Source organism: Dermacentor albipictus, chromosome 10 (assembly GCF_038994185.2).
Source record: "Dermacentor albipictus isolate Rhodes 1998 colony chromosome 10, USDA_Dalb.pri_finalv2, whole genome shotgun sequence".
NCBI classification, from domain to species: domain Eukaryota; kingdom Metazoa; phylum Arthropoda; class Arachnida; order Ixodida; family Ixodidae; genus Dermacentor; species Dermacentor albipictus.
The window spans coordinates 60487097-60513943 of NC_091830.1; the positions used below are offsets into that span (position 1 = coordinate 60487097).

The window sequence follows — 26847 nt, forward strand, 5'->3', positions numbered from 1 at the left end:
ACGTTTCTTCTTTTTGAAATAACATTGCAGCAACAGTACACGTAATATTAGCGAGTGGAGAAAGAATGCAGAAATGAGAAAAAGGCTATAAGAACGTTTGAGATAAAGTTATATGCAATGAAGAAGTAAAATTAAAGCGACCAGAAGTGGTTGCTCAGTGGCTATGGTGTTGGGCTGCTGAGCACGAGGTCACGGGATCGAATCCCGGCCACGGTGACCGCATTTCGATGGGGGCGAAATGCGAAAACACCCGTGTACTTAGATTTAGGTGCACGTTAAAGAACCCCAGGTGGTCGAAATTTCCGGAGTACTCCACTACGGCGTGCCTCATAATCAGAAAGTGGTTTTGGCACGTAAAACCCCATAATTTAATTTTTTTATTAAAGCGCTCGAAGATCAATTTCGAAAATTTGGAAACTTGATTTGGAAAGGGCTACTTTGGAATGTTGCCCTATCTTGCGCCCGATAAAATTTTGTATTGCAATCAAAACATCCTTGAGGTTGCATCCCAGCGAAAATGCCCCGCAGGAGAGAATGGCTGGCGAAGTTAGTGACAGCCAAAGTTGGTGAAACCAACCTCGTAAAAGCTTTCCTCGTCCTAAAAATCAGTGGGGGGGATTCTAAAAAGAAACAGATACATTAAAGAAGCCCTATTAGTTGGATGGTTGGTTTTTCTCTAAATGTGGCCGATACCAAATAATAGCGAAAAATCAGATAGGATGAGAAAGATAATTAGACAAGTGTTAATTTAACATTGCAACGCAATACTGCAAGAATTTACATTGACATCGTTTTAAAGCAAGTTATATTTTTTTTCAAGGGCTGCTCAGTCATCTCTATTATAATGTCTCATAGAAAAAAGTCCAGAAGACATGATGATATAGAAACGGAAAGATTTATTCTAGCGCCAGCTCAACGCTACTTTTTAAAATAATTGTCTGTAACGATGTGAAATGGCGGCATAGCAATAATAATATATCGTGTTATTATCACTCCACAGTCAATACCGAAAATTCGAAATTCGTGAGGTGATTCGAAATTCGTGATTACTCGGAATAATTATTTCTTGTTGTTTTCACGACACTGACCGTACCAGAATGCGCATTATTTTATTTACGGCCGACGTCTTTCATATTTTCATTGGTGCTTACGTTTTGTTATGTTATTAGCGCCCGGTTATATGCCCCAGTATGTCTGTGCATTTGTTCAAGGAATCCTAATCACTATTCAGCAACCCCGCAAACGCAAGGCAACGATGATGATGATGTTGATGATGTGTACTTATAGCGTCAAATAAGGAATCAGGTGGCAGTAGCTTGCAATAAGAGAAGCTATTTCTCAAAGAGGAGAAACAAAGTAAAAAACGAGGTAAAAAATAAGTCAGAGGCAAGTCAAAGACAAGGTCGGAAAAACAAAATAGCACGCCAGTGAGCACTCAGACATAAGCAAACAAAATTAATGAAGTGGTATTTAGAAAGAAGACAATAAAGACCACATTATTAAGAATTTCGAGAATCAATTTCAATGCAATCAATAGTAAACAAAGAAGAGTATCGCTACAAAAAGAAAATAAAACAGCACGTTAACTATATTGCTTTTACAAAAAATCGTAACATGTTGCAAGAAACATACCTGTGAATACATTGTAGCGTCGAGTATTACCAGAACAGGTATTCTTAAACCATTTTTGCGAAGTGGAGCTTCGAGTAGCCTCTTTCTCAGATTTTATCACCGTCGGAAGGTAAAAAAGAAGAAGGGGTCTATCGATTCAGTTTCACTACACATATGCCACAGAGTGGACATCATCAGTCCAGCTTAAATACTCGTCTTCTTCTTCGCCGTCGTCATCATCATCTTGGAACCTCGGAGCCACGCGCCAGCCGCCGCATTCCGAATTTCACTGCCTCATTCTCGCAAGCTGCATCGCTGTGCTAGTTCGCTTGGTCTAGCTTCCTCCTACGCACACCTCAGCGGCCCAGGATTCACGCCCGAATAGCCGCTGAATTTCGTCTCTGAGGGGAACAACGCGCTCGACCCCCGTCCCAGAATATCTCGAAGATGTGGTTCCTCTTCAGACGGGTGAGGACGCCGTGCCTTAATGGCCTCTTTCGATTCTACCATGAGCTGATTCTCGGCTACTATTTATGCATATGTAACCTCGTGCGAGACCTGATTGTGTTTAGTAGCGCTGTTTGAGACGAGATTCTGTTTCTGTCCCGCGCCCGTTCGAGCAGGCGCACCTAATCTCGACCCCAGTTGCCATGTCACGTCACCAATTTGACGACGTGACAGCTGACGACAAAGCCATGAATTGCGTGGAGTTGCACAGAATTACTAGACTGAACAGTGGTGCTGGTGTCGACGGGAGTCGCATGGAAACGATGGGTGCTGCATGGATTCGCGTGAACTTCGTCGTTCTGGCCTTAAGCGGTTTCGAGACTTCGCAAAGTGATAATTCGTTAAGAAAGTGCTGCGCTAGATATAAATAAATAAATGTTATCGTCCGGCGGCCGGATTCAAGCACGGGACCTCTAGCACAGAAGAAGCCCGATATTGAAATCATTGCTCCACGGGCGCGTGGACAAACGGAACCGCTACAATTGGCCGCGATTACGCGTGCTCGCAAAGTCTTATTTCCTGCCGCATTAACCAAGGTATCAATTGCTTTGAATTAGAGGCCAATTTAGCCTAGACAAGGTGTAATAAACGAAGCCACAAGGCCATCCGAAGCCCCAAGCTCGAATATCAGACAAATCCGTATACTAGCACCATCATTCCGACGGTGGCAGAAGGAGCACAGCGCCAGAGTTTCCTCTCGCAATTGCGCGAAGCTCTGCGAGAAACTGCGAGCACTGGCGGCGAGCATGCGACAAGAACCGTACGAGCGTCATCGCGCCTGGTATGTCGTTCTCTCCGCCAGTTCCCGCGGCAAAAGATGGCGGTCCCCTAGAAGCTACGCGAGTTCTGCTCTGTACACTATCTGATTCTAAGCCCTCGCTGTGCCTCTGTGGCAATGGCTTTCCGCTGCTGAGCTAGAGGTGGCGGGTTCGGTTCACGGCTGAGGCGGAAGCAATCCAGTGCTCGATGGAATATGAATATGCAAGCGCTTGTGCTGTGCTTTCTGTGCACCTCAGAGAACTCCAGGTGATCGAAATGGGTACGCGTAGTCCCCAATGCCTCTCAGGGCGCACGATTTGATTTGGGGCGCTAAGCTTTATCGTACACTTTCGTTGTTACGTTGCTCACATTTGATATAGTTCACAGGGGCCAAAGAGTGGTTCATAGTGACCGTCTTAGATAGTCGCCACCCCCTGAGTAATTTGCAGAGGTAAATTCCAGTTTAAAAAATATTTTATTCAATGCATTGCCCACAACCGGTATGCAGTCGGCTTCGCTATACGATCTAACCTCCTGAGAAGTTATGGGCCAGCTGAGCTTTCTCGTTTTCCTTGCGCGTGCCTATGATGTTTCTCAAATAAAACATGCATACCCACCGCCATACGTAACCCGCCGAATGCGATACTTTGCCATAAAAAACATGGATAGTCCGTGTCCTATTCATGTTGGCATGTGCAAAACACCAGCCATGACTACGTGACAAGCAGGCATGCAAGTACCTGAAGCTCCATTTACCGCTACACCCAATGCTTCCTCCATTTCCAGCTAATCTGAAAACGTTTCTACAGCTTCTTACTATCGAAATTTTGCGATACTCTTTAGACCGAATTAAGCCAGGAAAACATCTGCTACTATACCAAGCGCAAGGCGTATATAGTTGTGTGAGTACAACCAGTTTTTTCGTGTAAATTTGGGCTCCTTATATGTCTAATTCCTTCGCAAAAAAAAAAAACTGCGTTTGGTCTCTTGAGCCAAAGGAGCCAGTTTCTGGCTGGTTTCCTTAGCTCTCTCTCTCTCTCTCTCTCTCTCTCTCTCTCTCTCTCTCTCTCTCTCTCTCTCTCTCTTTCTCTTTCTCTTTCCGCTCGTGCACATGCACAGCAGAAGACGGCTCCCCCGCCAACCAAGCCGTCGTCTGGCATCCCTGCACCAGCGTCTCGGAGGCAACGGTTTTGGATGACGATGGCGAGGCTTGAAAGAAACAGGCCATTCGTCTTGTTCTTGGAATTGTTGATCGTGCTGTTGTTACTGGCCTACGTTGGCCTTTTCATCTACTGGTGGGAGCTGCACCACCCGAAACCACCTTTGGGCATCCTGAGGGGAGAGCTCCTCAAGGATTTCGACCGCTACTCACCGGACGACAACCACACCGAGCAAGTGCTGGTGAGAGATTTCACTTCTACTCCTAAGGTTTCGGAGTAGTCTTGACTGGAGTAGGCCAGTCTAGTCCGTGCGGTTAATCTAGACTCCAATGTTCTTTCACTCTTTCCCTCACCCGTCCACGTGTAGGGCGCACTTCACACTGGACTTATTCTAGCAAACCTTATATTTCCTTCCTCCCTTCCCTCCATTCCCATTTAATTAACACTGCTGCGCACAGCAACGGAGGGACTGGACTTAAGCCAGAAAACAACGCACGAAACCTGAGCGCAAACTATCAAGTGGTTTACTTTTGAGCGTTCGAAGCGTACATATATCCTACAGGCATTTGCAGGGGTGCTCTGCCCAATCTACCAACGCCTCTTATTGTCAGTGATTATGCTAATATCCTTATTGCGGAGTGAAATAGACGGCGCGCTGACACAGAGCGCAGTGGGTCCAGTTTGATGTTGTATGCTTCCACGCCCTCTCTTTTTCTTAGGTTCCCACTTTTCAGTGCAATCACCATCTTGTGGGAGATAGCCTTGCATTTGCATGAAGCGCAATGAGTGGCTAGGTGCCCTCGTGCTTGTGTCTGCTGAAAAGTACCTTTGCTTTCGTAACGTGACGTAAACTTGACGTTTTGCCTGTGAAACTGAAATGAAGGCACCGAACCTAACGTTCTCGGTAAGGCAAAATAGTTTTCAGTAAAAAATAAAGCAGCTAGCTCAAAGCCTACAACTACTCCGTCGAAAACGCTTCTCGCTTCCATCGTCTGCTCCATTAGCTGGGATGCGTGTACCCGGTAAACGGAACGAGTCATCGTGCAGTGGCGTCAACGAGCTTGTTTTCTACCTGGAGACAACGTGCGCGACCAGCGCCAGTGGTGACGAGCGCACGTTCTAGGCTGCCTTATCGTTACCTCGCGAAACGCAAGTGACTCAGCCCGACCCGGCTGGCTTTGAAGCAGCTAAATTTCACCAATAGCGTTGCGTGCGCCAGATGTATCGGCTAACGCGACGCACAAGCGCAGGCGCTGCCATCTCTTCACTTCGTTGCTTACTCCCACGTCTGAGGAATCTTCAAGGCGCCGCCTTGCGTACATTTCTTTTTATAAATTAAAAAGAGCCGCCGTTGTCAAAGCCTCTCATGATGCGGAAAGTCATTAATCTTGATTCCAAACGCCGCAGTGAAAAGTGCGAAAAATCGCAGAGGATAATGCTCAATCAATACCATTTCAAATAAACGTGTTTTTTTTTTAATGATGGACCAAAACACAAATGTCAACGCCCTCGGAGAGCGATGCAAATGCTATAGCGCGCGTTATGAACAAAAGATTTTCGTGGCACCAAACGACGGGGAAAACGCGGCGACACGCATGCCTCTCTGCTGCCATTGCATGCGGCCGCTCATTAGCATAAATATTGCGGCTTGTCTCACCACAAATTATGGCGGAAAAACTCTGCAATGGCGGACCAGCGCTGCGTCACGCAAGGTCAAATTGACGTTTACGAAACAGCCCTTACTGTGACGCTCCTCACGGCAGATTCCTCCAGCCAACCAGCAAGCTGGCATGGCGGCTGTCTTTTATCGCCACCACATATTCGCGAAATTGCAGACGCACTACACTGACTTCTGAATGCTACCGCTCACTTTCTTTTTGAAGCGCTAAGGTCGCAAGCCGCCAAGGACCAGAAAAAGTATTGGCCGATAAAATTTGCAGCTCCACGTCACGTTTCGCCATGTTGACGAAAACGCAAAATCCCACTTTGTCAGGCTTCCGCTTGCCAGCACAAATTTTAAGCCAGGTGACCTCTCGACAGCCAATCAGAGAGTCAACATTCTGGATAATCGCGGTCGCGCAGTCGCCATTCGTGTTTAGAATGGAGCCCCTAGCTTCGCCTGCTCGGCTCTGTTGAGGCCCGACCCATAGATAATGTCATTCAACAAGAACGGACACTCCCATAGAGTCCAGCACCCGAATCGACTGTAGCGCACCAAGTAGATGGGATTAACGCCTGAACCACACTTCCGGTTTTGGTTTTGGGCGTGCGCGTTGTTAACGCTAGCTGGCACATGTTAGGCCGACTGCGTTGATTCAGCGCGGCACTTTAGTTATTGCATTTTTTGCTTTTACTGCTCACCGGGCGTGGTCTTAGTGCGGAATTGTTTTATTCTTCAGTAAAAATGATCGCGAACGATCTTTACAAGCCTCTATCGAATCTGTACCACGTGTAATTTCATAAAGATCTGCTTCCGAAACACTCCCTGATTACCAGGCATTATTTCCTCCACTTTAAGAGCACAAATACACGGGCGACTGCGCGTTTTCAAAATAACTTGGCCTCAGCCAATGTGATGGTACGCTGTGTACAGGTGCGACTACAACTAGAGGGAACACAGTAGTCTGTGGCACCCCTCCACGGAGTTCCACCAACCGCGCCTCATGAAGGCTTGGTGAACGACTCGCCATAGAAGAGAACTCGTTGGGCTTTTCGCCAAACGCTTTGATTGCGCATGCGCCGCAAGACCATGAGGCGCCGGTGGTGGGACTCTCCTCGGAGTGATTCCAGGGCTCCCGCGTTCCGGCTAGCAGTAGTCGCGACTGTACACAAAGGTGGCCACAACATAGGCTCTCAGTCAGACCGCGCCAGACGCTCGCAGAATGCCTGCTACTCGCACTCAAGACAAATGCTTGGGTGCAAAGCCTGTTTTCAAGTCGTTCAAAAGACAAAATTTTTTGGTTACGAGTTCCCGGTTGTTGAGCTTCTGGGCGTTATCTTTTGCGCGTTCTGCCGGCGCAAGCAACTACCGCGTTATCACTCTTGCCACTCACTCGTCGCGTTTTCTGCAAGCGTGAGTACCGAAAGAACGTATATGTTAAATTATGGGATTTTACCTGCCAAATCCACGATCTGATTATGAGACCCGACGCAGTAGGGTACTCCGGGAATTCGGACGACCTGGGGGTTCTCTGACGGGCGCCTAAATCTAAGTACACGGGTGTTTTCGCATCTCACCCCTATCGAAATGCAAGAAGGTATATGTTCTATGGTCATAAATGTCATCACAATCTTATCCCACTGATATTCAGTATACGCCAAACTAGCTTTGTCAAACGGCCGAGCTACATTTAGCTAACTTCATCACAATGCCAGTCGCGGTGAGCACGTCTCAAAGTATCCCAAAAAGTAAGGCAAATAATCACAATAATGTTGGTGGTCAGAGAAAGTGTGACAAACTTGTCGCAGTAAAATTCACCACACGTGAAAATAGCTCCGTCAAACGACCAAGCTGCTTTTCGCTAACTGCGTCACAAAGCCGGGTGGGGCGAGCGTGCCCAATGACTGCCGGAATAAGTTTCAACAATTTGGGGGGTCCATGGGAAACGTCGCAAACATGTCCCAGTACGATTCATTAACTCAAATTAAGGGCGCCAGGAAGGCCGAGCTGTTTTTCGCTAACTGCATCAAAATCGGTTTTGTGCCGTAAAAGCCTAAATTGCTTGAAATGCGTCGAAGACTTTCAAACAAAATTTCTTACCCTGCCGTAGTCCCATAATGAAGTGGTGCCGTGTCATAGAGCAGAAGGAACGCAGGAAAACGCCGGGAACACAAAACCGTCAAAAAGAAAAAGACAAGATAAAGAGGGTCGAGTCTCGCCGAACACGCGAACTTCACATGCGCCGCCGGCCTAGCTCAGTTCGGTGGCGTGCCTGGCGCATGACGCATGCGTCTGGCAAGGTCGATCCAAACAGGTCGCGAAGCTTCGAGCGAAAAGCGGTTCAGAACAAATTGTCACCGACAACAGGAAGGGTGGTTATCGAAGAAGCGATTGAAACGCGATAGTGTGTGGAGGGAACAAACAGTAGAAAAAAAACTGCGTTTTTAATTAAAGCGAGACACAGATTCATTCAAGGAAAATTAAATTCCTTAGCAATTTTATATATGCATGTCGAGTAAACTCTATCTTATTTTATCATTATCAATAAACGCCTTTTTTCAGCGCGCATAGCAAGTGTTCCCTCTTCACACAGATGGCGCTAAGCCCTATGGTCCGCCATTTTTTGAACGTATGGGCTTCAATGGAAGCTTCGCTACGGGGTATATTTAGCTTGCATCTGCACTCTTAGGCAAAGTTACACCCTTTGGCTTGCCCCTTCTGCCACACAACAATAATCGTTATCTGCCTTGATGCGTTTCCTTTCTTTAACGCTGCGAGCCCGGAACTATCCAGTAACGAATGGCACGCGCGTTATCAGAAGGGGCACTCCAAAGGGTGTAAACTGTTCTATGCTGATAACGCGCATGCCGTTCGTTACTGGAAAGTACCGGGCTCGCAGCGTTAAAGAGAGGAAACGCATCAAGGCTGATAACGATTATTGTTGTGTGGCAGAAGGGGCAAGATAAAGGGTGTAACTTTGCCTAAGAGTGTGGCACGTCTGGCGTGCCGTTAGCTTATTGCTAGGTAACGCAAGAAAAATAAGTCGCAAAGTATAAGTTCACTCATACGCAAAACTTTTTTTAGTTTTAGCGGGAAAGATTAAAAAAAATCACTTTCTGTAAGTTCATTTCAGATTCTTTTTGTTTTCGGTGTTCGCGTCAGCTAACGGATGGGGCAAACGCTAAGCGCGACGTGTTCCCTCTTGCCAGTTTTCGCCGAGTGTCCCCTCTTGTTGAATTGCTTTCTCTATGTCCGAGCCAGCAAGCGCGAGTTTGCGTCCCGAGGCAAGCTGGTGCCGTGATATCGCAGCCAATGGGAATCTAGGTGCCGTTTGGCTGCAGCTGACGTCACCGTCTTTTTTTACTCAATGGGCCGTTTGACGCTTTCGCATCAAAATTCAAAGAGTTCGACACCCTCCCACTCCCTCTCCACGATTGGTGACGCGATAGAGTGCAGTCACTCCGCCACTAGCTCACTCCCGACTCGCTAAGAAAGGCTTTGTCTTTCATCGACTTCAACTGGATATTGTATGACCTCTTCAACACGGAGAGATCGTATTTTCATTATTTCTTTCCTCGGGCGTAGTCTAAGAGTCTCGATCATTGTCTTTCATCGCAACGACGATATCAAGGCTAAAAAGAAAAGATCGCAAGCGCTGTCTATCACTTGAAGCTTTATTGCAAGCACGCAGCCCATATATTGACCGCAGATTGCACTGCCCCCCTCCTGGCCCCGAAGCTGGAAAAATAAATAAAGCCAACACTCGTATTGACACACTACACACATCGCGTGCTAATAAACATGATTCAAAAAGTTTAATTCATCACGTGCTTGAAATATGGAGGAGCCGACTTACGCATTCGTGCTCATGCATATGAATGTGAATGACGAGCATTTTATCGCGTGCGCTGATCTCTGTGCGTAAGCAGATAAAAAAAAAGAGAGAAAAGAGATAAAAAGAGAAAAGGTCTGGGAAAGATCCGCAGAAATTCTGCAATCACTCTTGAATCGAAACTCATCATACTCATAAGTTATCGCTTTTGCAGCGCTCTTCCTTAAATCGTCATGTGGAAGACAATGGAGAAGGTCTATGCTAAAAGCACTGCACGTACCTGGGTTAGAGTCTTGTCACGAAGATAATGCGTTGAGCGAATTATCGACTAGAAAAGCTTACAAAATGGAAACAGTGTACAAATGCCTTTGCAAACCTGAAACAGCATGCTGTCGCATGCCGCGCTCCGCACCTACAGATCTGAAAGGTATGAACGTTGTGTGGGCATTTGTAGCAAAAAAAAAACTCATACTGACCGAGTTTTCTCCTCTTGACAGCGATCGACAAGTGTTCCAGCTCCAAGTACACAGCGAAGCAAGGGCGCTTTTTTTTAACGCTAGACGCCTCTCAAGTAAAATGTCTGAAGTTATTAACATGAAAGTGTTTTACGCCGAGATCCACCATTAACTTCCTATGACGGATGTTTTTTATATATTAGCCACGTGTTTGCAATAAAACCTCAGTGGATAGATGGCGCTTGTGATCATCTCTTTATTTTTGTCTTTGTATCGTCGTTGCTTTGACAGATCATGAACGCGTTCCAATACGCCCAGTTCTCACTACTTGTGATGAACTTGAATAAACACACGTATGTGTGTGCTAATAGGATATCACATTTAGTTATTATGCACGCATTGTTTTATACCCGGTCTTTTTTTTAGTTCTGTTTGTCGATGGCGGAGAAAAAAACAACCCGCATAAAGCTGCTGGTAAGCGGAACACTCTTCTGACCTACTTTGACTCGATTTCACTTTGCTGTACATACAACGGCAACACACGAGTAGATAACGGAAGGCGCTACTATGTCTGATGCGAAGCTCAACGTGCCGAGTTTTGTCATATTTAAAGGTATAAATGTTCCTTCCCCGCAGCTCCTGCAGAGAGTAGCAGGTGACCTAATTATTCTCAAGGAGAAACGTCGCATCACTGCCTGGGCAATAAATCATTGCTTGATTACGCCAAAGGACTCGCTACAGAACGCACAAGACAATATTAGGCCTCCGTAGCTTCCTCTCATTGTAGGCTGGAGCAGCTCGGAGTAGAGTTGATTAGTACTGACGTATTTCTCGTCACTGAGTCATAATTCATGGCTGAAAGAAACTTTTCATTTTAATTTCGCCATCGTTTTTTGGGACGTCTAGAGTTCATTCGTGAGTAAGAGGATTATCCATTCTGACGGGTCTCCAGGAAGAGTTCATTCGTGAGTAAGAGGAGTATCCATTCTGACGGGTCTCCAGCAAGAGTTCATTCGTGAGTAAGAGGACTATCCATTCTGATGGGTCTCCAGGAAGAGTTCATTCGTGAGTAAGAGGAGTATCCATTCTGACGGGTCTCCAGGAAGAGTTCATTCGTGAGTAAGAGGAGTATCCATTCTGATGGGTCTCCAGGAAAAGTTCATTCGTGAGTAAGAGGAGTATCCATTCTGATGGGTCTCCAGGAAGAGTTCATTCGTGAGTAAGAGGAGTATCCATTCTGACGGGTCTCCAGGCGGAAGTGCTCGGTCCCAGCGTCGAGCCAAGCGTGAAGTGCGTCACACCCGGCTGCCAGTGGCTCGAGAAGCAGACGTCCGAAGGCGTGCACTGGAGACCCGAAGCCTGCGCAGACTTCTACGGACACGTGTGCAATGGTCGCGGGTCTCTCTACCGCCGTGCCTCCGAGGACCTGATGGTGGCCGTGGTGAAACGCGCCCTCAAGGACGCCACGAGCCACCAGGAAGGCGAGGACTCCGAGGCGTCCGAGCACGTCCGCATGCTCCGGCACTGCGTCAAGGGCGACCTAGGTGCCTCTGACTTCGCTTTCGCTTGGTGAGTACGCCTTGAAGCTACATCGACGGTGCACTGGCGGTACGCGCAGTAAGACTTGTTGTTGGGTGGTTTGGTTCGTAATGTTAGGTAAAAGCAGCGGACTGGGCGGAATTCAAGACAAGGACGTAGTAAGGGACACGGACAAGCGCAAACTTTCAGCTAACATTATTCTTCATCGCTCGTCGGTATGTCTAGTCACACGTGCGCGAAACATGTAATCACATTGTCACTGCCACAGACTATAGAGCAAGCTGCGCAAGAACCCTTCTCACTATCCATTAAAGAGGTAGATGTGTCACTTCCATCAGCCTTCCCCCTAAGAGATATGCAGAAAGCTTCCATCAGCTCCCGGGCAGTGGCACCTTGGCTGTTACGCAAGATCGTTATTTTTCTGAAGTATGTTATAAAGTTAGTTGAAAGTTAGCGCTTGTCCGTGTCCCTTACTCTACCGACAAGAAGCAAGTGCAGCGCAATCAAGGCGCAACGACGTCCGGAGGCTCATGCAGCACACAGATGGACAGGGCTGTGTTCATGTACATGTGCCTTCTGATGTTCTTGGGTCTGCGCGCTTACCTGTTGTCTTTAGGCACCCGGAACAACCTTGAAGGGCTTGTTTTTGAGGTATTTGTGCACCACACCCGCCGTGGTTGCTCAGTGGCCAAGGTGTTGGGCTGCTGAGCACGAGGTCGCGGGATCGAATCCCGGCCATGGCGGCCGCATTTCGATGCGGGCGAAATGCGAAAACACCCGTGTACTTAGATTTAGGTGCACGTTAAGGAACCGCAGGTGGTCGAAATTTCCGGAGTCCTCCACTGCGGCGTGCCTCATAATCAGAAAGTGGTTTTGGCACGTAAAACCCCATAATTTTTTGTGCACCACTGCACGATGCACGAGCGGTACGATTCGTGAAACGGGTGAAACATCGCGGAGCACAAGCACACGGCTACCGAGGACCACGAAACTGATGAAACTACTCACGCCGGTTAACGCACAGCAGCGCACACTTCCCGATAACAGCAGATAACGAAACATGAAACGTCAAGCAATGGGCTAAGCAGGGGCCGGGCCGGCGGAGCCGCACGGCCCGCGCGCGGGGGCAGTTGAAGGTGAGGGCGTTACGAGGGAGGGCTCGGGGAGAGGAGTTGAAGGGAAGGACTTGGTCACCTGGATCGGCGCGCGAGCCCACGACGATCTACGAGGCCATGCAAGAGAAACGGATTTTCGAGTTCGCCCTCTTCATAGATGGCGCCAGTTACCTCTGCCACCGAAACGGGGGAGTTTCCCCCTGCTGTTGAAACTCTGAACCCGACTAGCAAGTTAGCCGAAGTGCAGGAAAGAAGGTTAAAGCGCTCCAGTGTTGAAATTTACATGTGCAGTGGTTTTTTGCCCGCCAGATTCATTTTAGTCTAATAAGCTATCTTTTGTGCGTGTGCGTGTGTGTACGTATGCATATGTGTGTTCGTGTGCGCGTGCGTGTTTGGTGCCGAATGATTTGATTGGCTGGTTTGATGAACGCGAACAGTGTTCATCTTGAACAACTTTCGACTTTCTTTTTTTTTTACCGCAGTGATTTCAGCAAACTTGGTGGCACCTCCTCCCGCCCTTGTCCCACGGATTATCCACACGTTCCTCGCGCACTGTCCGAGCTGGTCTTTGAGCAGGACAGTGACGTCACTGTCGAAGAGTTCGTGTCTCGCGTGGAAAGGTGAGCACTCTTGAAGCGCATGATTCCGGAGTAGATGAATTTACAAATGTATTACGGACGCTGTAAAATTAGATATACAAAGCCGAACATTAAACTACAAATTTAACCATGCCTAACGTTTGTTTGTTTCTTTCTTTGTTTCTTACGCGCCCAAAGGGAAATAGTATTTATATGACGTCTCATGGGCTTAAGTACTGCTATGTGCCCCAGCTAACATTAGCCAGGCTGTTAAAAGCTGTCAGAGGTCTGACAACCGAGTACCATAAGTCTTATAATCCTATTTTGCATAATATATTTTTCCTTATAAAGTTTACTACCTACCTACCTTCAGCACCTTGGTTAACGTTAGCTGGCACACCATATATAGTCGACGTTCAGTTAATTTAACAAATTGAAGCAAAAGCTAAATAAAGTTGGTTGCGCGCATCTTAGGTTCAAAGGCGAGGCACTTTTTTTCTCTTTCGATTAATATATTGAAGACATTACATCTCAATGTAGGAAAGAATTGGGCAGTTGGACTGCGCATTTTGCGAAATCATGAATATTTTATTATGTCATGTACTCTGGCGTACTTCCACCTGTAGTAAAAAAAATGGCATGGGCCCATCGCCACAAAGTCGCTCTACCATGAACGGTTCAATAAACGTGAAAGGTGTAGTTAGCACCATGACACACAGCACTAGTGTGAGGTTATTGAATGCAAAAATTAAGCTTCAGGAACATTTAAGATAGTTTTATGATTGATATCAAACAGGAAAGCCGACATGCAGCATATGCTCATGTCGTTACTGTTGTTCTTGTTGTTGATTATTATTATTATTATTATTATTACTATTATTATTATTATTATTATTATTATTATTATTATTATTATTATTATTATTATTATTATTATTATTATTATTATTATTATTATTATTATTATTATTATTGTTGCTAGAGCATGGTGATAGTTATAATGGGAGATTTGTGTTCGGATGCCTCTGGTATAGTGTTGTTTTTTTTCTCTGTTTTTGTGCCTAAACTCACTGCCCCTCACCGACCGCGATTGTCAACACAAAACCAAATAAAATAACAAAAAATCATCAACAGTGATCAAACAAGTGATATCGCTAGAGTCAACGAATAGACAGGGTGACTCGTTTTCGTTAGAAAAGCAACTTCTCCCAGTTGCTGCAGTTTTGTCACTTGAGGCCGCCGTTTCTCTCTGAACTTCTGTCTTTTTCAATTCCTATACTGAAGAACGCATGAATGTTTGTATCCTTTTATTGACTTCAGTGATCGTCAAGATATCTGGATTCAACCCGTGCGAGACTTTCTTGGTTGCGTCATCTACATTTTTCTTTCGCTCATTCGAAGTGCACATGCCAGTGCTTATTTTCTTTCAGAACCGTTCGAGAACTCGAACTTCCCATAACACTGGAACACAAAACGCCTAAAGGCATAGAAGAAAGCCGTATAGAAGATATCTGTACGTGGCTAGCTGATTCAGCGCGCTGCGATCTCAGGGAAAAATTCAGTGTTACCGGTGACGTCGTGACCCACTATCAGACGCTGTGGAATGAACTCTACTTTGCACCTCTCTTTGAGACGAAGGTAAGAATTGTACTTTTTATTAAGAATTATACTTATACATGCTTGTGGCTGATTAACCCTGTAACCCCAAGATACGGTTCCACGTAGAGAAAGGATATAACTTCTCCACGTTGATTTCTGGCACAAGGTCCCCACCTGCGGCAAGTTATCTTTTCGTCCTCTTTCGTTTCTGAACCTTTGGCTTGTTGCTTCTACATTTCAATTAACCATAACTTTTATTCTTTTATTGCTATCTCCGGCTTCATTGTCTCTTTTCCTCTTATGATTGTCACTAACAAAACATCGAGCCTCTCGGATCAAAGCATCTGTTGAGTACAAATCCACGACGCAGTGACTGCATGAGTGACGGCTCTTTGGATAATCTCAGCAAGTCTTGAAGGCTACAATTTTGCAGACTGCATGCACCGGAACCTATTTGGGAGCCGGAAACACGTCATACCCGCTCTGTTTCCGACATCTATTATTCTTCTCGCTCGTTTGTACATGCAGGAAGAAAGCGCGCTGTGGGAGTTGCGGGGCGGTAGAAAGAGTGCCCGCAAGCGGGCCTGCACCCACATTCACGAGAGGCTTTTCAGGGTGCAAAGTATCAACCTGGCCACGGCCGTGCTGGACAAGAGGATGGGCAACGTCCAGGAGACGGTGGTGCAGGTTTTGGATACCGTGCAGCACATGCTGAGTCAGCGGGTGCCGTACTGGCTCTCCAGGTATTGCCGACGGCATCGCTTTTGTCCTGTTTCCCGTAGCCATTGCGACCCCGCTTCGAGCGAGCAATGAATGCCGTCATGGCGAACATTTGTACTTAACTCTGTGCGAAAAATTGCAAAACCAAAGCACCGAAGAACACACAAACCCAGGACACTAAGCAGACGGCATCAAATGTTAGTTTTTCGATGCACTAGTCAATAAATTACGGTTTTGTTAGGATAGGGAAGAAGTTGTTGCCAAGGGTTGAGAAACAACGGAGGACTTTGTGCGAACGATGTTCATAGTATGTTGATCGGAACTCTTCACGCTACTAATGACATCATTTTTCTTTTCTTTCTTTTTAAACGATACATATTTATTTGTGTTTAGGTAAAAGAATCGACTTACGGGCAATACAATATATTGCATTACCTGGGGCATAACGCGAACGGGGCACTCGGGTGATAGAAGAGACGAAGACAGACTGCCTTCTCTGTCATCCTGCGTTTCCCGTTTGCGCTATAGCCCAAACAAGTTTCTCTAGCTACATTTTGTTTGCGTATCTAAGTGATGAGACGTCAATGCCGAAGTCGTGAAGGGTGTCGAGAAATTATAACTAATAGCGTTTAAAGCAGCCTGTCTGCACCCTGCACTGTTCAGAGGGCGCTACGACGTTCTCATTTTTCACCCCAGCGTCGCCGACATCGGTCACGAGAGAACGGTTGAAAATGATACGTCATTCCAAAAGATAGCCGTCACTTTTCGTCGCTCGCCCGAGTGTTACGCCCTGCCCGTCAACGAGATCAAGCTCACGATTGTTCACGCTTCTGATATCTATCGCAAACATGTGCAGTCACATGCGCAGCATGCGGACTTCGACGTTTTCACAACTCTGACACTCTTGTCGCTGCGAATGTATGCAGCGTCTCTCCGGTTTTGCTTCCACCACTCGATAGTCTGTGTGATCTTGACTCATGTGTACTCTGAAAAGCTCGAGGACCAGGTGCCTGTAGGTCTTGTACTGTACGTTTCTTTTTTTCTGTCTTTCCGAAATTTTTGAAATTCCACGTGACAACCACGTCACGCACCCGGGATCGTAACGCTCTCAGACGCATACCTCGCCAAATACGGGCCTAGCTTATCGCGAAGCGTCAGCAGATTTCGGCGTTCATTTTCGATCCTTAAAGGGAAGCTGAAAGGTTTTCCAGAAAAAATGAGTGAACATGTGTACATAATGGTTTTCAACACTCCGAATTCGAATATCGTATCGAAATTGAGCGAAAGAAAGCGCAAATATATTTTATTTCGACGAAAAGTGCAGCAGCAGACACGCCCAGCTCGCGCGTCTCGTTTCCGCCTGTGATTGGTCGGGCGACCCGTGACGTCAACTTTAGCGACCGACCGCTGCCGCTCCACATGAAGCGCGGTGCCAGGTAGTTTGGTGCCCTAATGGAAAATTAAGAGGTAATAGAAAATTTAGAGAGACTGCGTTTTTCTGAAGAGTTCGGCGTTGCTCCCTACATGTACGAGCCGATTGCAAAGAGCCGGCCTCTCGAAGGAGCAAACGATGCTGGTGCGAGCAGTGCTTTCGACCAGAACGAAAGCGAAGTCTTGGGATCTCCTCGTGTTGGAAATGCTCTTTGGTGGGTATGTTTTTTGCAAAGCGATCTAGTGATCTCGCCGATCTTTCGCCGATCTAGTGAGCTCGTTTCCGGTCAAACAACTGCAGTGTTGTGTTCCTGCATGCCTCCTCGTGGAACGTAAACGGGGATGCGATCGTCGGCATTTGTGCGCTGTCCAAAGCTGTCGGCAACCTACAAAGACGGTTCAAACGCGTGAAAAGCTTCCCGGTTCATGCAGTACGTGTAGTGACCTTCATCTGTGCGCCATCCGCACACTACTCGTAACCGAAGTCGTAAAGGCGGCGAATTCCGTCGGCTACGTGAGACGGTCGGTTTGTCGCTGTGCGCGAGAGACGGGGGGAGCGTAGCGTCCTGGCGTGCGCCGGCTTTCCAGCACATGCAAACTCTACATTTGCACTGCGTTATGCTATAGCTGCATGCAGGCTGTTTTACAACACACGTGCAAATAGAAAATTCGCGGCGCTTTGCGACGAAACCTGCGTCGAGGGCGGGAAATAAACATGCACCTTCCGTTCATTGTGCTAACATGAAGGAGCTCGCAGTAAATCAAAATCCAGGTTTGGGCGAGTTCGTGTATTCATAAGGCCTTCCAACACCAGTTATCATCAGTCAGTCCGCACTCGTGCCGTCTTTGTTTTCGTGGCTCCGATCTTTCCGCGCTGCGTTTAGAAAGCCTGCTAGTGGAAATTCTGGTGATAATCGTCGTCACGGAAGTGGTTGGAGCACAGCAGTGTTGTTCTTGAGGGCTTGAAATTCTTTCGCTTTACAGCAGCCTCCCACTTCCTTAAAAGCTTCTTGTCTTGCGGCAAGCAATGGAAGACAGCATCGTCGCGGCCGCTGGTGTTCGTGCAACCGTAGGCTGCACAGAAAGACGGCATGATCGGCCCACCACATCAGTTGATGCTGCGCACGTTGACCACCACTCTACATACACGCAGACGCACCAACAAAGAAATTCAGGGTCGATCGAAGCAGATTACGACGGCACGCACGCAGAAACAAGCACGGTCAGGCACGGTCGCGCAGGCTGCGAAGGAGCAAAACACTAAAGTTGACGTCACAACACCGCGGTTTCCGGTCTCCGCTCGCATCGTCAGCGTCAGCAGCAGCGCGCGGCATTTGACGGGCGGCGGAGCTACAGCGCAATTTCAACCGACGATTACGTCGCTCCTATTAGAAAACAAAAACCCAAATTTGACCAACATGGTTTATAAGGTTCCCGCATCCGTATATGAGCGTCTTATTGAATTCGACAGACTCTTCAGCTTCCCTTTAAGAAAAGTGATGGCCTGGTATTGTACATGAACTACGCCAGTGACGTGCACCGCACACTAGATCACATGGTTTACGTTTGGGACAGCTGATATCGCTGTCGCGCAGACGCGTTGTCACGTGAGTCCCCCCTCGTACAAAAATGACCTCGCCTGGAACTTCTGCACCGAGCGATTCACTTACTGCCGAAACCAGTTATGGTCGCGCATAGTACACTCCTAAGAGAATTGGCCACCTAGAAACAGTAGGCGAAACTTTAGCCCTTATGAACGCCCTAGGATACACGTGCACGAGCATCCGCTGTACAGTGAAACCCAAATATAACGTACCCAGATATCTCCCATTCGCTTTAATCTCCCGCATTCCCCGTCTTTTCTCTGGTACCCAGATAAAGTAATTATTCTCCATATCGAACGCACAAACCTTATTGACCAAAACATAGGTAATGTAACTCCCTCATAAAGAACCAGTAATAGAATGTATAGAACTCGGGCTGTTCTTTTTCAGCCCCATAAAGCCACCAGGATGCCGCGAACACAGCATTCAGGGGAGTTATATTAGAGCGCAGCTCTTAGGCGCCCCTTCCTGCGGCGAGCGTTGGCGTAACCGAGTGAACGAGCACAGCGGGAGATTAAAGCGAACGAGGAGCGCAGCGGGGATGAAAGAGGCGAGTAGGAAAGCGAAGGAGGAGAGTGCAACGCAACTACGAGGCGGAAAGTGGAGGAGGGTATTGCAAAAGCGTGAGAAGGAAAAAGTAATATGGCGACGATGGCTGCGAGATGGCGCCAGAGTAGCGCGCGTCGTCTCTGAAGTATTCCGGTGGCGGCTTCTTTGAATCGAGTCCACGCGTCACTCGCGCGCTGGCTCTCGCGATCTCCCGATCAGCGAGGCAGTCGGGCCGCACTTGGCTTCATTTCCAACGTTCCGCACGAGACAGATTGTATGCGGCAGTCAATATATCGCGAAATGAAACTATACATAGGAACTACGCTCAAATTTCACATTGGGGAGTATCGTAATCGTCGGTCAGTTGTTTTGTTCCTGTTATCTGTATAGTTACAACATCATCGAGAGCACCACTGCAGAATTACACCAAGGCAAGACGACAAGGAAAACTTGGTAGCTACTACGCGTAGTTTCGTTTCTAGTGAAGGTGGGTTCGTTCCTTGATTATTCTCAACACGAGAGAAAAGAATCCGCACATAACGGGACACATCATAAATATTCGTTTAAGTTCGTTACAGGTGAGTTAGCTGACGTATCGAACTATTTCGAGCCCACGAACTTGGTCGCTGAAAACGTGTTCGACAGTATTCGCTTTCCACTGTTAGCGTTTGTGTCTCGAGTGCCTATTAGGCGCCATTCTTACGACCACCTGGCGGCCTGCCGTGAGTTCCTTTCTTCAGCAAATTCGCCTTGTCTTTTGCGCTCCTTCGCGGCCTCTCGAGCAAACGAATTCCGGTTCGCCAAGCTCACTTTGCTCCCGCCTCCAACTATGTTCTTTCAAAGCACCAAAGGCAGAATCTGCATTCGAAATGCAACCATGGCCTAGCCGTGACGTAGCTACAGCGATATCACGCACGCACGAATACTCCATTCGCTACTAGTTTCTGCGTTTTCTGTAAAGATTTAAGGCTCACACATTTCTTTCATGACGTACAGAAGGACACAACAAACGCCCCCAAAGAACAGTAAGATGTAATGCTGCGAAAGAACTGATGTAGACATGGATTTTCTATGTAACGTTGCAACTGTACCACTATGTCTATTTTGGTATGCGAAAGTGCATTCGCAAATGCAAAATTCTTGTTGCTCAGCGTATTTTCAGCGACTGTGAAGGCGCTTAATAATGAAAGCTTGAAATTTATGCGGGCATTAGGGATACCTCGCACCTACATCTACAGTCGGTTCTTATTAGTGTAGACGTTTCGTATAAGACATTATTAAGGCGTAAGCCTTTAGTCTCTCATGGGTGTCCGGGCGCAGTCCGTGGTGGACGCAGGAAAGCGGTGATCACCGGCGAGGGAAGCAAGGAGAGGAGGTGCCATGCCAGTAGCGCTGTGCGAGTGGGCGCGTGGGAGAGAATGGACATGCACGTTCGGGTGCGCGCACATCGGCGACAAACCTCGCAGCCATAATAAAGCCCCTTAAACTTCGTAAAGTAGCGACACTGTCCTCCTCCCCCACCTTCACTCTTCCTCGTTTCTCCTCTCTTTCACGTTCTCTCATGGACCGTGGTGCCCCCTACACTGCTCGAGCGTAGCAACGGCGCCAACATGAGCTCCTCGCCACTCCGTAGACGCTTCTCGAGCAAAAATGGCGCTGAAGCAAGGCGCGAGGGCCACGTGATGCTATTAGGCCAATAGCGACGCGGCGTTTGCCTCGGCCAGAGCGCGCGAGGAGGAGGCGCCATTCTTCGAAGCGTGTCGCCACTTTACGAAGTTTAAGGATCCCATGCTCGCGGCCACGGCGGCGTCCGTTCGCAGAACAGTTCAGACAACAGCAACAAAGGCAGTTTGCGATAGGCGAAAGCCTATCGCAATTTAGCTTAGCAAAGTGTCCATAGATTTTTATTATGGAATACTACAATTCATATGATTATATAATGACACTGAGTTTTGCAAGCCACACTAGAGACGTGGCTCTCCCCCCCTCCCTTATTGTTTCGAGCCATTTAAGCGTCATTCGCATTTAAGATGTACGAAAATCTTGATGCTGTTTCAGATGCTACAAACAGTCGCTTGCAAACGCGAACCAACAATGCTGCGTTCTATACACGCAGACACGAAGAAGACGAGCTTCTCCGCTACCAGGAGAAGCGGAGACCGGCATATCTGGCTGAGTTGAAGGCAGTGGGCGTGGAGCTGGCAGGACTATCCGAGCCTTCAGCTTCTGACCTTGGAACGTCAGTCTTCTCCTGGAAGGTGCGACGTCTTGGTATACGTGGAATGCTTAGAGAACATTCTCATTCTCAGACACTTTGAATGTTCTAACAACACGTAGCCCTCCGCAAATTAGTTTTTTGAACTACTCTGTAACTGTGTGGACCTGCAGAACTACTGCCCCGCGCCACTCATAAGCCTACACTGTGCATGCACCATGGAATTGAAAGGATGTGGTCGTCAGCTCAAAGCATTTCTATTTCTAACAGAAAAATTAGTTTTCGCAATACTAAGTGCTAATTTGTGTCCCATGTGCCGAATCGTAGACAACGCAGTTTTTTCTTTCGTCAAAACAAAATGTACAGTAGCCTCCAATAACCTCCAGCGCGTTTCACGTACTCGAACACTTTGCAAGATCACAAGGCGACAGCGCCGACATACGAAGAAATGATTTAATTATCACCAGTAGTTGGACCGGTCTTTAGTTGTCTTTAGACCGGTCCACCAGTTAGTGGACCGGTCTTTAGAATTGTCACGCCGCCTTGGGTCCTCTTTGACCAGGACACAGTATTGCAGCTGATATTTAACGCGACTGATCGTTCGCAGTTTCTGCCGGCCTTCAAGGGCTCCTCGTCAGGTCCCACCGGCAATCGCAACTACACGCTAGAATCTGTCAAGTGTAATCTAGGGAGTATTGTACCGCAACAAGTTTTCAAACTAATTCGTCATTAGATGAGATAGGAGCAATACAAAGGGGCCCTGAACCACATTCATTTGAATCCTCAATATCGTCTTGGCATCTCCGAATATGGCACCGTAATGTATTACCGTAACATTTTCTGAAGAAGACTTAGTACGAGCGCAAACACATTGAGCACGATATTTACTTTTCTCAGTTGCCTTCGACATCCTCCGTTCCGAAGCATGGGAGGAGCGCCGGCTGCGGTATATATTAGCGGTGCCTCGCCTGCGGCGTTAGTGCTAGGTAACAAGGTCCCTGAGGGACCTTCACTAGATAATGTATCGTCGCGGCATCCTGCGGCCACTGCGGTATCTGCCGTATTCACTAGATGCATATAGGTGTTGCTAGGTTCAAGTGTTAGTTCACAGCAGGGCTGGAGCGCGCGCTCGCGTTCGCCAGCCTAGGCATTCTACGTGGCACGGAGCGGCTTTAGCCTGCACAGACAGTACAGGCAAATACAGACGTACTTTGTAGCGCGAAGCAGGTCTGGCCAGGAGTGGCCGGCTGTAAGCGCCCACTGGTGCGCATCTCTTCTGGATGGAAACACTATGCAACGCGAGGCACGACAGGCACAGCGCACGTGCAGTCTGAGTTTAAGCTTCGCGTACTTCGAGGCTAATTAAATGTGTCAGACTAATCGAAATTAGCGAGCGCCGACGGCTACGACACCCCGATAAGCTGTGTGGCCGAAGTTTCATTCCTGCGTGTGCTGGCGAGGCCAAGCGCGAGCAGACGATAGTCGTCTCACGCTCCTTGATTGGTTTCGGCTATTGGCCGATAACAGCCGCGCTTGGTAATCTGCTACATGACGAAATATGACAGTCGCCATCAGCACCAAAAAGGGGATGGCAAGGCTTCTGTTGAACAGAGCGTTTGAGAGAAAGATGTGACTTCGCACTGCTCTTGTGAGGCCCACGCGCCGCGCACGAGTGCAAAATTTGGCGAGATGCTCACAGCAGCGTATGCTATCCGGGCGATGTGTTTTTTCACCAAGCTCGAGGAGTGGCTTAGGACCACTGTAAATGCTGCGTCGCCAAGCTGCTTTAAGAGGCGAGCTTCGATCATTAAGATCACACGACCATTAGTGCGTGATCTATGCACCGCGCCTTTCTGTCTGCTATATCCAAGCCAGGTTAGCAAACCCCTTAAAAAAATTATGGCAGAAACCATCTTAGGACGTCTGTCGATCTTAATACGACCAGCATTGAAGCGACGTAGTGACACGCCGTGATGCCATGGCCGAAACACGATGAAATGCACCAAAGTTTCCTCGTTTGACTTTCACGCTGAGCCCCCACGATAACAGCCTTCAAAGTGGACGAATTAACCTACGGTTTAGCGGCAAAATTTTTAAATGGCAGTTGGGGCAGAAGGTCGAAGCACTCACAACGCAAGCAAGATTTAACATTGAGCTCCGGCTCCTCAGAATACACGTGGCATCGTCGTTCTTGCAGGCAAACGAACTGCACCTGGCTGGCGCCTCGGAAGACCTTCTAATGAGCTTTTCAAACAGAGCACCCGCAGCTCTCGCTTGAACTCCTCTCCCTCACCCTCGCCCTCTCGCTCACAGCAAATCACGTGACTTCCAACTCTCCGCGCACGGACCACACACGCTCTGTCGATAAAGAAGCAAGCAGAGCTGCGGTGATGGCATGAACACGCCTGCCGTGTCCGTATAATTGACATTACAGTAAAAAAATTCACCCGCAAGAGATTTCCCAAACTCGCCTACCCGAATATTTCTCGTTTCCCAAAGAGCGCACATCTACTCCGATTCATCTTTAGCAGCCAACGCTGCGGGAGCTACACAAGTAGTGCGGCCATATATGCGTTACTCCGCGTCATCCGAAGTGCAGTCCTCATTGGTCTGCAACGTTGTTTTCTTTTGAATATAACCACTTCATTTATTACAATTGCTAACTGTGGACACAAGTTTGCGTCGAAATACACATTCCTTGTGCTTATTAGTGCATCTGGCAGGCCGCGAACTATGTTTTGGTCGCGAGCGTACGCGAAGTTCTGGGGCCGTCGGACGCAGAAACATGTTACCCCACTCGTTTAGTGGTAAATAGATTTAGACCTCCAAGGCCTTTTATGCAATAAATACATCACATTTTGCGACGTGTGGCTACGAGATGTAATTTTTCATTGATTTTCATGGCACTTACCTGATTAAGTTCTTTCATTTGTCGGCACACAACTTTTTGATCGCGGATGCGAACAATGAAACAAGTCTATTTAGCCTTCGTAGAGTCGCCAGCTATGTATGAAACGGAGTGTAGTCATTTCTTTCTGCGTGTCTAACCAGACGCTTTTCTGGTGGTGCAACAGATCAGGTATGACCATGATCGAAACGTGTTGACTGTGCCTCACGGTCTCATGGCGACCATGGTGGAGAGTGACGTGGAAGAGCCTGTGCTGGCGGTCCCTGTTTCGGCGCCCATTATGCGTCTCCTGCTGCCACAGCCGGAGGGACCGTACTCCTGGAAGGTGAGCTCCGTTGCCTGCAGCTTGCACACAGAGGCATCTGCCATTTATTATCGAAAACAAAGTCTTCTTCAGGTCGATTTAGGGTTCGTGGACATCTGCTATCTGGCCACTTTCGTTTCAGTCTAGCTAGATGACTTGAGCCATTCTAGTGCCCTTAGGACAGCGAAAAAGACGTCCAAAAAAAGCTTGCAATGAAACAGATACACTACTTCAGCGTAGAGCTATGTACGGATCAATAATACTGCGGCGCATTTAGCGCAAAAAGACCGAAACTAACCCCAGGTTGCTCTTTCAAACTGCGCCTGTCTAAAACCGGAACCGGAGTGTAGATTTACTCAGCAAAAAATGTGGGCCGATGCCGGATATAGCGAAGTCTAACGATGTGGGCGGATCTCCAATGTAGCTCACTTTAAAATACATGCTACGCTAATGCGTCCAATACGATTTCGTCTTCTTTCGATGCAAACTGCTGTTGACTCGCTTTTCTTGCATGTGTGACATATTTTTTTCTGATCATCATCACCAGCAGCAGCAGCCGCAGAAGCTACAACAGCCTATGTTAAGTTGATTCCAGGACGAAGGACACTCCCAGCCGTATCCGATTGCCCCTCTCTTGCGCGTTCTTACCCCATCTTCTGCCTGAAAGTTTAATTTCATCACACCACGCAACGGTGCTTCCTTTCTCTGTTTCCCCGCTGCGTAACTTTATTACAGCATCGGTTATCTTCCTTATGTATTACATGACCTGTCCAGCTGCAGTTATACCTACTGATATTACTAGAATACTTTCTGGTATATATATATATATATATATATATATATATATATATATATATACATATATATATATATATATATATATATATATATATATATATATATATATATATATATATATATATGTTTGATTGATGTTCAGCTCTCTTCCTATATGTTAACATTGCGCCCGTCATTTCACATTCTGTCGCTCATTTCTCGGCTTTTAGCTTCCTCTCAAGCTTCTGTGTTGTCCTTCAAGTTTCCACCACCTAGGTCAGCACTGGAAGAATGAAATGGTTTGCTGGGTTTTTTTTTCTTTCTTTGGCTATGGCAAGCTCCCGGTAATCACTTGAGACTACCTGCCACACGTGCCAAAACCATTTTTATTTTTCATAGAAGTTTTTTTTCATCATCCGGATTCCTTCTTTGACTATGCTTAGCTTACCTAACCGTGCTCTCTCACACGTTCTAATGACTGACTACCTATAACGATTTATTGTTTTCTTGGCAAGCTATCAAATATTGCCTTTGCTTTCAGTATGATAATAACTTTTATGCATCTACGCTAATCAGCCTCATTCGCACTAAAGCTCTCTCTTGCGCCTTGGATCATTTTAACCAAGCGAGCCATGCAAGTAGTGTATTTTTGTGAGTTAATGTGACAAACATTGATTTCCGGTCATTTTTTTCCGGCAACCGCGACTCGCAGGACGGTCACGACCAGCACCTTGCCTACGTCACGGAGTGTTTCCGGTCGGTGCACAACGCCACCTTGGACGTCGACGGCAACGCGACTCTCCTCAAGGAGCTCATCTACGAGTCCGCGCTTCTCGGCCCGCTGTTCGACGTCTACCGCAAGACCATCTTCGAGACCTTCGACGGGGAGGTCTACATGCACGATCGCTACGACAACTGGCAGCTTTTTTACGTCATCTGGACCATGACGCACTGTGGTGACCCGCAGAGCGCCGACTTGGTGAACGCGGTGTTGAGGAACTCCGTGCGTTTCACGCGGAGTTTCGACTGCGGGCTCAAGGACGCCATGTATCAGAGAAGGAAGTGCAACTTCTGGGTTTACTGGTGACCAATAAGACATGGTGCCGCTTGTTATGTGTACTGTGTCCCTTTAATGTCAGCCCTTTCTTACACGTTTTATCCAGTCTCGCTTCCCGTTTACTTTGTGTAATCGTAAAGTTTTGTTTCATAAAATAAAAACAATGTGCTGGTGCATGACCCTGCAAACTTGAATTGGCCGTGCAATATTATCAGCTAACTTTACTGTTTAAAGTAAATTTCCTGTTATTATTCATTTTATAATATATGCTATTGATTGCCTTAGTATAACTCAGGCTCTTAACTATGCCTAGCGGATTTAAGCGAACCTACACCGGCCTTGATTCTACGCCGTCCTCCACAATTCGGAAGGTCAGAAAATAAAAACACAAGCTGCTATCGAATGGAATCTGACCATAATGAATTGCAGACGACAGCGGCCACAAAAAGCAAATTACACGTTTCACC

At 47.3% G+C, this 26847-nt stretch overlaps 1 protein-coding gene across 2 annotated transcripts; it reads left to right on the forward strand.

The window, feature by feature from the left end:
• Window positions 1-1852: 1852 nt before the first annotated feature.
• On the forward strand, window positions 1853-26436 carry LOC135912088 (uncharacterized). Of its 2 annotated transcripts, none has more exons than XM_065444469.2 (9): window positions 1853-2079; window positions 3997-4278; window positions 11237-11553; window positions 13121-13258; window positions 14647-14854; window positions 15344-15558; window positions 21236-21377; window positions 24409-24567; window positions 26036-26436. In XM_065444469.2, the coding sequence occupies exons 1-9, from the start codon at window positions 2059-2061 to the stop codon at window positions 26408-26410; spliced, it is 1857 nt and encodes a 618-aa protein (XP_065300541.1). In that variant the 5' UTR covers window positions 1853-2058; the 3' UTR covers window positions 26411-26436. The 2 variants fall into 2 exon arrangements, with proteins under 2 accessions (XP_065300541.1, XP_065300542.1); XM_065444470.2 differs by having other exon boundaries at window positions 4000-4278.
• The last annotated feature ends 411 nt before the right edge of the window (window positions 26437-26847 follow it).